At 47.8% G+C, this 11199-nt stretch overlaps 1 protein-coding gene across 2 annotated transcripts; it reads left to right on the top strand.

Moving 5' to 3' along the window:
* The first annotated feature begins 2675 nt into the window (after nt 1-2675).
* Nucleotides 2676-10809, top strand: CCDC167 (coiled-coil domain containing 167). Of its 2 annotated transcripts, XM_084284154.1 has the most exons (5): nt 2678-2726; nt 4793-4855; nt 6762-6856; nt 8839-8891; nt 10172-10809. In XM_084284154.1, exons 1-5 carry the CDS (start codon nt 2688-2690, stop codon nt 10273-10275), a joined length of 354 nt encoding a protein of 117 aa, XP_084140280.1. In that variant the 5' UTR covers nt 2678-2687; the 3' UTR covers nt 10276-10809. The 2 variants fall into 2 exon arrangements, with proteins under 2 accessions (XP_084140281.1, XP_084140280.1); XM_084284155.1 differs by lacking the exon at nt 4793-4855 and having other exon boundaries at nt 2676-2726.
* The last annotated feature ends 390 nt before the right edge of the window (nt 10810-11199 follow it).

The raw sequence follows: 11199 nt of genomic DNA, 5'->3' as shown, positions 1-11199 counted from the left end.
AGTTCTGTCAAGCAGCTTCTTCAATAACTTGGATGATGAAATAAAATATGTTTAGAGCACATGGCTTGCCCCACGTCTGGAAGAGCTCGCACGACTGTAGGCAGCATTGGAAATCAAAAGACCTTGACAAATTGAAGAAATATATCACAATCAGTCAGCTAAAATCCCGTGATGCTGGTGCAAAATACCGTACTGAGATGTATGAAAATTAAATGCACCAGCAAAAAAAGGGGGGAAGAAGTGACTGGACCACAGCACTGAGGAAATGGATCAAGGAGTTACAGAAACCAAGAATTAAGTATGAATTACCATTGTGAAGGTGTTGCACCAAAAGGCAAACGTCATTCTTGGCTATATTAGCAAGGCATACTGCATACAAGACACGGGAGTGCCTTTTCACTTTCTCAATACCCACAAGGTCTCAGAGAGGCTTAGTTCTTGTTGGGACTGGAAGAAGGTAACAAACGGTACAGGCAATGCAAAATGCATGGGGTTGAACGAAGAGGGTTGAGTCTACCAGGGAGAAACAAGGAGTGGGGGATATCATTGAAGGAAGATGCTGGTCCCCCCATCTGCTGAGAACAGGTCAAGATGCAACAAGATCAATTAGGTTATAAACAGTAGAGAAACCTCCCTTGCTATCAGTTAATGAATAGTGGAACAGGTATCGAGGAGGTGGCAGCATCCGTGGTGTATGTTAAGTGCAGGGAAGGCAAACATTCACATGGATACCACCGGTATGTCCAGTCCTGACTGGGTGCATAGATGGAAAATCCCCTGAATGTTCCTTTCAGACTGACATATATGTAATCTTTACAGTTTCTACTATCACTTCATCACTCATTTTGATTCCAAGGATGTGACCCCTCCAGCTCAGTGGTGGTAGCCTAATCAGAGGCCCTGAATAGGGTCTCACCCAGGCCTTATCCAGTCTAATTACTGGATATGCAATTTGGTGTTCAGCTGTATGCCATCACATCCTGGGCTCTCCTCTAACAGGCATTGTGCTAGACCATCCCATTCAAGAGATGAATAAAACCTATTTCATTCTTTTCCTTTTAACCCTCTTGCAGCAAGCGTGTTCTGTAACCTGATTGCTCTCACAGCTAGAAACTTCTAATTTCCAGCTTAAATATGCTTGTGGCCAGCCAGCAGCCATTTGATATGGAGTAGTTCAAATTCATACTCATGTCTGTAGACATTTTAAAATATAAAAGATTATGTCATTGCATGTGAAAAACTTACAAATCTGTTCTTCGGGTCTCAAGAAGGAAAAGAATAAAAGTTTGCTGAGGAAAAGGAAGTTTTTCTTTCTTGTGTCAGTGCATAGATGACCTGAACGACATTACAAAGGAAATGAAGATGTAACACAGCAAAAAGGCTGAAGAGGGGGTGCCAGCTCAGGACAGATCGAGGAGACCCAAGACCAGGAGAGTGTCATAATGAGGTTATCAGCCTGATGGATTCGGAAGGGCCAGGAGGAACAACACATGAATTAAAATCTGCTGCATGCAATGGCAGCAGCAGTGGCTTGCTTGTGAGGGAGGAACCAGTTCTCCTTTTGTCTTCCCAAAAGATGTGACAGCAAAGGTCACACTCATCTGCCCATGAAATGGTGTGTGTGTGTCTCTGTAAAGATGCGGGCATGTGAGAATTGACACTTCTCCCCTGAATCAATACTCACCTTTGTGTAGGAGAAAACGCTTTCTGCTGCACTGATGGCTATTTCATCCCATTGCAAACCATAACAGATGGGTTTTCTTCAAGCCTCTATGCATTTTAAGATTGTATTTACACTCACTAAGCAAGTCTTCTGCCTAAGAAGGGAAAAAATGACAGCCTCCTGCTTCTCCACTTTCTCCCTCCCCCAGTGCTTTGCTTTCTTAGGGCTGCAGGCTTGGTCCAACTCAGCTTCTTGACGTCCTTCTGACAGACTTTCTGCTTGGAAAAGAGTCACCTGGGGCTCACCGGGGAGGTGGGAGCTCAGGCTCCTTCGAGTTCACCCGTGTAGACCCCACAACGTAGCCATGCACCAACGCTGGAAGCTGAGAAATGCGCACTTACTCCTCAGTTTCTCCAAAAAGAAAATCAGGCTGGTGCTATCACAGACGCATGCACCTCCCATAGGAAAATACAGAGGATTTTTTTTGAAAGAAAAGTTAAACACACAAATTAAGCGTTAGTATTAGCACTCCTTCTATGATAGGGATACACATTCCTGAGAGCCTACCGAAGTTCAGTCAGCAGTTTTAGTGGACAAGAAAATTCAGCCTTTCTTTTTAATAAATGTTGCTGCTGCTGCCCAGCCTTCTGCTTTGGGGCAGCAAATAGCTCTGCTGCTCCGTCACACAGCAGCGATGTCCTACCACAACGACAGACGCATTTCAGCAGTGTTTCTTGCTCGTTTATTATACCAGATTTTAAACACAAGCTTTAACACAAAGCTAGCATTTGGGAAGGGAGCCCCAGGGACAACTTAAAGCTGTGGGTGAGCGAATATTCAGCAAAACCACGTCCCCATCCGTGTCTTTATTTCCAAAGGCCACCCCCTTAGACGCCCTCACAAAGATGGCGCCTCCCCCTCCCCCGGCTCCTCACAAAGATGGCGCCGGCCGCGCCGACGTGGCCAAGCCCGGGCGGGCGGGCGGGCGCGGAGTGCATGCGCGGCGCCGGGAGGGCTCGGGACCATGGGCAGGAGGCGAGAGGGGCTGAGCGTGGCCCGGGAGGTGAGGCGATATGAGGCGATATGGGACGATAGGAGGCGATAGGAGGCGACATGGGGCGGCGGAGCACCCGCAGGCTGGGAGCGGCAGCGCTCTGAGGGGATGTCGCTCTGCTCCTGCGCTTAGCGCTGCCTGCGTCCGTGTGGGGAGAAACAGGCGTTTTTGGGCTCTCAAACCCAAACATAACAGCTAAAGCGAGTCTGGAAGGGACTGTGCTGTCTGTCCGAGTATTTCTTTGCTCATCCTAGCAAAGAGAGTTGAAATATTTTTTTGAGATGATGCAGATGAGGCAGTGAAGTTTGTGTCAGGTGTCAGAGTGCTCACAACCAAGGTGCTGATCCCATAACTTAAACTTCCATTCGGCTCCCTGTTACCGTCTGAGCTGATATGATTGATAAAACTTTCCAAATGGGTCTTAATATGACATGATGCATGGCCGTCTTTGTAAGGCAGAGTCATGCTTGTTTAACTGGAGTCATGATGCTAAATGAATGCAATTTTCTATATGGACACTTATCAGATTAGCTCACACTTACAAATTGCAGGTGCGATTGATGTAACCTGGTTTAAAGTGATATAAATGTCTCCATGACGTTGTGATGGCTTAAACTCATGCTGCTTCTCCTTTCTTATAGTTGTGTAGTCCTTCAGCAGGCAGCCCCATTGACAACACTGAGCTGTGCAGGACTGTCTTCGTGAAATCCATCAGGAAAAGGAAACTGGGAAGGCTCTGGTCGATTTTGTAGCAATATAATGAAAGTGCAATGAGTTTGAGAGTGGCAGTGATGATCAAAAGTGGGGAAATTTTCCGTGCAGGAAACAAGTCAGGAGACGGGTCCTTTTAAACCTGAAAACGTGACTGAAGGGGGACCCAGTATAGATCTATATCCTTTGTGTGCCATTTGTAATTTGTAAACAAAGAATGAATGTTCACTCTCTCTTTGGTACAAAAATAAGAGCCTTCAAGTGAAGCTAGCAAATGACAGGGACAGAACAAACAGGGAGGGGTTGGTTCATCCCCCAGCCTGAAACTCCTTGCCATGGGGTATTGTAGCTCCTAAAAACACCCTTGTGGCTCAGACAACTGGGGAGGGGGACAGGTAGGGCTATTATGTGCAAAGAGAACAGCCTGTGCTCAGTGAGGGCCTGAGCTCCAAAATGCTGGGTGTGTATTTGGAGAAAGTATTGTCGTGTATAGTGCCCAAATCCTGCTTCTGACAAAGACTGATCAGTGCCTGTGGAAGAGTATTGAGAATAGGGAAAAGAATGGAAGTGTTAGCATTTAAATTTAAACACTGCAAAAAATCCGTCTCTGCTGAGCCTTTTTTCTTAATAATGCAGCCAAATTTGTGGATGCAAGAGCCACTAATTCTTCTGTGAAAAGAACTGTTCAAGTGTGCTGGCAGGTGACAAGGCATCAGAAGACTGCTTGGGGAAGGCTTTTTTCTTTGCCCCCACCTCTTCATTTGGCTTTGATCTGTTTTATGAGGGTCAGAAGACAAAATCCTCATTACCCAACGCTGTTGGATGTCAATGTATATGTGATGTGGCTCTGTGCCAGTGTCTTAATTAGGGAATTCATAAAAGCAGAGGGTGGATGCCAGTTCTTGAAAAGTGCTTTTAGCCTTTCTGCTGGAAAGAAAGCTTTTATTAATTCATTACAGAATGTATTAAAAGGGATCTAATCTAGCTCAACTCTGTAAGCAAAGCTGCTTCCTTCTTTTTTTCTTGGTCTGCCTTTTATGTGAGCCATTTTGGGCTCCCTGCCCAAGGTAGTCCTGACAAATAAGATTTGTAATAAGTGCATAAGTCAGTTTGGATTGAAATGTGCTCTGGGTCCCTCTGGTTCTAAAAAGTCTGCAGAACACGAGCAGGTATTGCCAGATTTCAGAGGAAATGGCTCAAAACCTTGTCATACTTTGGAGTGAGGGAGGCTGTGTGTGTACAGAGCTGCTGGGACTTGAGTTTCCAGAGCGGCTCACGGGGAGCAGAGGGGCAGCTCTGTGTGCCCCAAAGCGCTGCCTTAAGCACCTGTCTCACTTGCCCCTTCTAATGGGCACTACTTAAAGACATGGCTGGGAGTGGAGTTCTGCGTCCCTGCTGTGGAGCATGTGAACCTGAGGCGTTGGAAGGTGAGCTCTCCACGTGCTGCTCTTCAGCTCTGTCCCACCATCATGGATAGGAGAACCTTTGTAGGTTCTCCTGCTACAGCTTTACAGGCTATAGCTCCCCTGGGAATTCTCTCAGCAGCCTGAGAGTAATCAGTAATTCCCAGGTGTTTTTAATTTCTCCCCATGCTTATTTTCCTCTTCCTCTCTCTTGCCCTGCAGTGAAGAGTTGCTTGCATGGCTTAGCTGCTAAGAGATTCCTAGCATGCAGAAGCAGGCCCTAAATCCCAAGTGAGGCAGTGGTGTGTCAAGACAGTGCTCTGCCTGTAGTTCTAGTCATCATCTGGGGCTCTTCCTGTACGTGAGCCATCTTCAGGAGGCTGATGTTTTTGCCTTAACCTACAAGTAAGGAAACCGAGGCACCGTGAGTAGATAACATTCGAAAATCCTCACTCTCAACCTTCCTTATGTCCTCTAATGCCCCAGACCAGCCTGAAGAAAAAGAAATAGCAGGATTTCAGAGAGAAAAAAATAATTTGTTCGTTCAGCAATCTGTTCCTCCTTCTTTGCCTTTTTTTTTTTTTATCATTATTATTTTGTGTCCCTTGTGCCCCCAGCTCAGCAAAACCGGTGGTGCAGTTCTAGGGCGTGTGGTTTATTAGCAAATGATTGCTCTCCAGCAGGGGAGCCAAACTTTGGTTTTGATTTAAGAGCAGTAAAAACAGCTGCAACTTTTAAAGCATTGTGTGGAATCTGGAGATTTTTAGTCAGCAGAAAGTGAGAGCTTTGATAGAGTTGGGCTGAATATCCTTGTGTTATTCCTCATGAAAAGGTGACAGCGTGGGCAGAGAGCGTACCAGTGAGAGCAGAAGGAATGCTTCTGGTGGAGAGGATGCGGAGTGCAATGGTGTGGATAATGCAGTGGTGGGCTGGCAGCTTAGTAACCAAAGCTCTCATTAAATTAAATTACTTACCATGATTTTTAAGCCAGAGAAGGCATGGGGCACTGTAATAAGTGTACTGGCAGAGGAAGAGCCAGGTGACATGCTAAAGTACCTCTCACCAGGTATAAATGAGAGTTTCCAACGCAAGAGGAAGCAGAGACACCGCCAGTTGCAGATGGTGGGACTGGTGATGGAGGTGGTCGTTCTCAAAGCTCAGCACCCTGACTGGATCGGGTGGGCACCCCTCCTGCACTCTGCCATTAAGTGAACTTGCTGATAAATGAGATCAGAGACAACCTGGGAGACTTTGAAATAGTAAGATGCGAAGGTTAGAGCCTTTTTCACCATGCCCCTGGCCCCTACTACTGCTGTGTGCCATGCCATGGGACTGTTCAGCTGACTGGCTGAGCTCCTTGGTGCAGTCTGTGTTGTTCTTGCCTTTACATCGAGCCTCCTGCATGTTTATAACTCCTGCCTGCCTTCCTGAACAGGTGTGAGATTGCTAACGAGCTCAGGACAGAGCTGAGCCCCGAAGCAGCAGTGACTGTGGATTAGTACCTCTGATTTCATTTTCTTTTTCCCATGCCACTGTTTGTGGGACTGTTTGTGCTCTCTCTCTGGCGTCCAGGCAGTTGGTGTGACATACATTTTTAGTTGCATAAAGACAATTTTAGTTGCATGAAGACATCCTGGGTCACCTCTTTGCTTGTGGGGCCGCACGCAAAGAAACTAGAACGGGCTGGAACTGGATTGGATCTCGAAAAAGGTGCTGGGAGTGTTAGAGCTGGCCTGGCCGTGTCTGGGGTACAGCACAGGCTGACCTAGGAGGTGGTGGGCTTTGTGCTGGGATCTCTGCGCAGAGCTGGGTCTGCTCCTCCCTTGTTTGGGGAGGAAGGAGGTGGCGTGGCTGACCTGCCACCCTTCAGTGGGCACGGATCTGTGTTATTGGGAGAGGAAATGACAGCGGCTGGTGCCTTGTTTTTCAGATCGATGGGCTGGAGGAGAAGCTGGCGCTTTGCAGGCAGAGCATGGAGGAGGTGGACCTCAAACTGCGCAGGGAGAAGCTGAGCCCTGAAGGAAGGTATGGGGGAATGGGTGAGCACCTCCTTCCACAGCTGCAGTTGCACACTTCAGCTAGCTGTCATCCTGCTGCAGGACTGAGCAAGGGTTCTGGGAGGGATGGGAACGTGTGGTTCCCTGGGACAAGGCTCTTTTCCCAGCTTGGAGCTTACTTGGGAAACGTGCCAGGGTGACTTCAGTGATATATAGAGAGAGATTTATCAAACCTGTATTGCACCCAGCCAAGCAGTGCCCCAAATTTGGCTGTTTGGTAGCAGAGCTGGGTCCTGGCCTGCTAGGAAGCAGGCTAGCTGTAAGCTTTTAAAGCTGAGCTGACCTGGCTTCTAACCTGGCTTTTATAGCACACACAGGCAGAACCTGATATTTCTCTAGCACGAAGCAAGAGATCCTGCATCTCCCAGCTGATTCTCAGATCTGTGTGCCTGCAGACACTCTTCCACTCACCAGCATCCTGTTGCTCTGCTCCCACCAAAAAGGCTGGGAAGTTCAATTACAGGCCAGGGAAGGGAAAGTTCCTGTTGTCTGCTTTCCTGCAGAACCCAGTTACAAATCATCCTCGCAGTGATGACTTCTCCACACCCTGATATTTACCAGCCTCAGCCTGTGTTCTTTTCTCCTCTTTTCCACTCAGTTATCTTGCTCTGCATGCTATTTCTTGAGTTCTTCCTCCTTTATTGGACTTTTATATCCCCATTCATGTTTGGACAGGGTCCTGTGTTCCCTTATCCCTCATCTCTAGCCCTTCATTTCACCAGTCCATTACCTAAATTTTCCTTCCTCTGATTACTATCTGTATTCTTCACCTGCTGCTGAAGTGGCCATCAAACAGACCTACAGCTGCAGTAACTTGACAAGATGGAATACATCGGTATGATTTCTCTCTGAAATATAGGGCCTAGAGCAAAGAATTAAGATTAGGGATTTCTGGGACTCTTTCTGAATTTTACAACTTGCATGAGGTGGAAATGGAAATTCTGTTGCCCTAATCCAGATGACTTCAAAAACCATGGCAGAAAGTACTGTGATCAGCGTAGTTCCCGAAGGAGAGCTCTGCCTTCCTGCTTCAAAGTTCAGTTACGAGTTTCTTCCTGTCTCATTCTCACAGCACCTTCCTCGACTCCCTTCACGAGGCAGCTTTCTGAGTAGCATGTCAATCACGGTGGCAAATGTCTTCTCGCATCCTCCTGGCTGCACTGTGTTTCCTTTTTCCAGTTGCCTCTAGGAGCCCTTCTTGCCTCTCCTGCTGCTTATGCAGCTTGTTTTCTTGCCATCCCGCGTTTAATAGCTGTACACATAGGTTTGGAATCTCTTCCTACTGCAGGTTCTTGCTCTGCCCCAAGGGGAACAACAAACTATTACAGTTCCTGCCTTCTCTGTGCTCTCAGTGATGAGATGAGTTGTTAGTGCAGCTTTGTTCGTATGCACACAGGCTGAGAGGAGTGTCCCTGTTGGTGGAATGGAAATGCAACTGCTTTCAGGCAATTTAGTTTACTGTTATATTTTAAAGTGTATTAATTAATCATCTTGTGTAGTTTCAGAGAAGGGCTGGGTGGGTCTGATTTACTTGTAACTACTGTTGTCCTGAGTCTTCGGTCTGACAACAGGTGTTAGACTGTCAGATGTGCCAGAGGAGCAGGAGCCTGCACAGAGCTTGTACAGACTCTGCCTCATCTTGTAGCCACGGCAGAATTTCTTACCCCACCTTGGGACACTGTATGGGGGGCTCTCCTCAAAGGAGAGACACTTGATACTTCTCAAAGGGAGACACAAAGCAGCTCGAAAGGAAAAAGCCATCTGAAACCGCTGCATCCTTTTTGCTCAGCTGGGGGTTTCCAAACTGTCACCTCTCCACCGTGAAGGGTGAGGGGCTCACTCTGTGAGCAAATATTCCTGCTACTGGGCCAGAGTTTCTCTTCCATCACATGAGCAAAGCAATAGGCTGTGTTGTGCCTCGCAGGTAATGAACTCCTCTTCTCATTACAGAAAGTCACTGGAGAGAGAGAGAAACCTACTAATGACCAAAGCTGACAACTATGGTAAGAGCTTCATTAAAAATGGTCCCTCTGGGCTGGATGGCATCAGCGCTGCAGCTCAGCTTCATCTTCAAGTTCCTGCCACACTAACTTCTGTCTTTGAATTCACGCTCATCCAAACGGAGCAAAACTGAGGGAAATCTGGTCAGTGTATTAGGAGTCCAGATCCTCCCTCTTGAGGCATGTTATCTTAGGGGAAAAATTAGTGTATCGGCTGATAAGGGGGGTAAAATACGCTTTTCATGTACCCTAAACTACGTGTCTTTAGAAGATCTTAGCCAACAGAGTGGCTTTTAAAAACTTCTCCACTGTTGTGTCTGAAATTAGCCTCCCTGTTCTGCAGCAGTGCAAGCCCCAAAGCTCACACGTGGGAGAGAAGCACAAGTGTTTCTTTAGGCTTGGAGAACTGAAAGCCGAGGTAGGGCCAGTGAATTTACAATTTTAATTGATGTTAAAGGACTCTTTCCAGAAGAGTAGCAATTATTTTAAACAGCTTCAAACCTGTTCCCTGAGGGCCTACCAGTAGAGACAGCAGAAGAGTCAGGATGTGGCTGCCACCATCCCACAGGCTGCCCTGACGGCAAGGGCTGCTGCTTCTCCTGGAACAGAGCACGCTGCATCTGCACCCAACCTTTAGATCATCACTAGGGCCTCAAATTAAACCTGTACTTACTCCAGCTGACACGCTTAAGGCCAGGAATGGCAATGCCATTGCTCTGGCAGCTAAAGCTGGCAGAGCTGTGCTGGGGTTTCTGTCACCTCCTGCCCCTGCCACCACTTCTGCAGCCGTGCGCATTGCACCACGCAAAGACTGGGGGCAGAAAGAGCTAAAAGCCTCTTTTGATAGCAGTGCTAGTTCATTGTATTTGAGTTAGCTTAAGCACTGGGACAAGAAACTGGACTGAGAGCCCTGAACTTATGCCTGAGGAAAAAATAAAGAATAAAAATAGCTCTCCACATGCCCTCCTCTTCTTCATTGCCTTAAGGAATAAACAGTTCTAATGAAGCAGCCTGCCCTCAGTATGGTCCCAGAACGGGGTCATTTGCAGACAGGACTGGGACTGAAGCATTCTTAAGAGCAGTTACTGAGATTAGCAGGATGAGCACTAGCAAATGACAAGGGCTCTTGCCAGGCTCCTTCCTGCCCAGCGTAGTTTAGAACTAGCAGCTTTGGAGACTGATCCCAAGAGTTGCCCCTGGGCCACGGTAAGATGGTGCTTGTAAGACTGTGTTGAAAGGAGATGGAAGAATGTTCACAGGCAAGGGTTTTGTTTGTTTCACAGAGAAGGAACTGAGTGTGCTTCGGAAGGAAAATCGCAAGAACGCTGCCCTCGCTGTGGCCATGGCGCTGCTGATCGCTCTCATTTATGCCTGCTGGACTATGTGATGACTCGAGAGTTCTCCCTGCTGACCAGACGGCTCTCCTGGAAGGAACTCTTCCTCCTCTCACCCCTGCACCCCCCCAAGGGTGAGGATCAGCATTTCAGGGTGCTGTTCTCCTTTGGCCCCTCCAAACCTCAGTGTAGGGAAGCTTTTTCTCTGAGAACTGAGAGGTGCAGGAGGCAGAGCAGACACCACAGCACACTCATGCTGGGAAAGCAGGTCGAGCGTAGCTCCAGGTGGAGCTGGCACACCCAACATCCAGTCAAGCCCCTCAGGCCTGGTGCAGGAAGGCAGTGTGCTCTTTTTGAAGAGGACCTCGCTGGCTGCAGACAGAACCGAGCTAAACAACGATGTTTCCTCTTCCACACTGATTTCCAGGACCAGGAGAACCCTACCTCCATCAAAACAGATGGAAGTAGGTATCTCTTCTGCAAGCACATAGCAGCCAACTCAAGATCTTGGTGCTTGGGCTTTGAAAAGATCTACCTACTGCTCCTGGTAACAGTTTTATGCCTCTGAGAATCAACACCTGCAGAAAACATTTTACTACCAACTCCCAGGCATGGAAGTGCCTGGGGAGGGCTTTAAATAAAGTAATTTGACAGCGTAGCTTCCAGCTCTTCCTTCCTTCCCCTGTTTTGGGATCCCACTGGCATGAAAAAAGTTCTCCCTGCTGGCACCCTCTCCATCACGGTGAGGCTGGATGGGGTTAGGCACTCAGATGTGTCTGGTTGGCAAGGTCTGAGCTTTACATTACTGCACTGCTGTGGCCTGGAAGCTGCCTGAGTATTTGGTTGCAAGCCTTTGCTTCCTTTCAGGGGAAAAGCAGCCAAGCACAGCAGTAAGGAAGGAGTGCTGGAGATGGGTCTTCCTCTCATCCCAGTCCGGGGAGAGGTGGAGAAGCCCTGAGGAAGCGCTTGTCAGGAAG

Source organism: Netta rufina (assembly GCF_964035555.1).
Source record: "Netta rufina genome assembly, chromosome: 3".
Lineage (NCBI taxonomy): Eukaryota > Metazoa > Chordata > Aves > Anseriformes > Anatidae > Netta > Netta rufina.
The sequence above is the reverse complement of the archived record's forward strand: the minus strand, read 5'-3'. Positions and strand labels throughout refer to the sequence as shown.

What these genes read in the sequence shown, in the direction of transcription:
- CCDC167 (XM_084284154.1), top strand. Translation starts at nt 2,688, where the DNA reads ATGGGCAGGAGGCGAGAGGGGCTGAGCGTGGCCCGGGAG. An exon ending in GGCTGAGCGTGGCCCGGGAG is followed by an intron (nt 2,727 to 4,792) that starts GTGAGGCGATAT and finishes CACTACTTAAAG; the next exon opens with ACATGGCTGGGAGTGGAGTT. An exon ending in AAGCTGAGCCCTGAAGGAAG is followed by an intron (nt 6,857 to 8,838) that starts GTATGGGGGAAT and finishes TTCTCATTACAG; the next exon opens with AAAGTCACTGGAGAGAGAGA.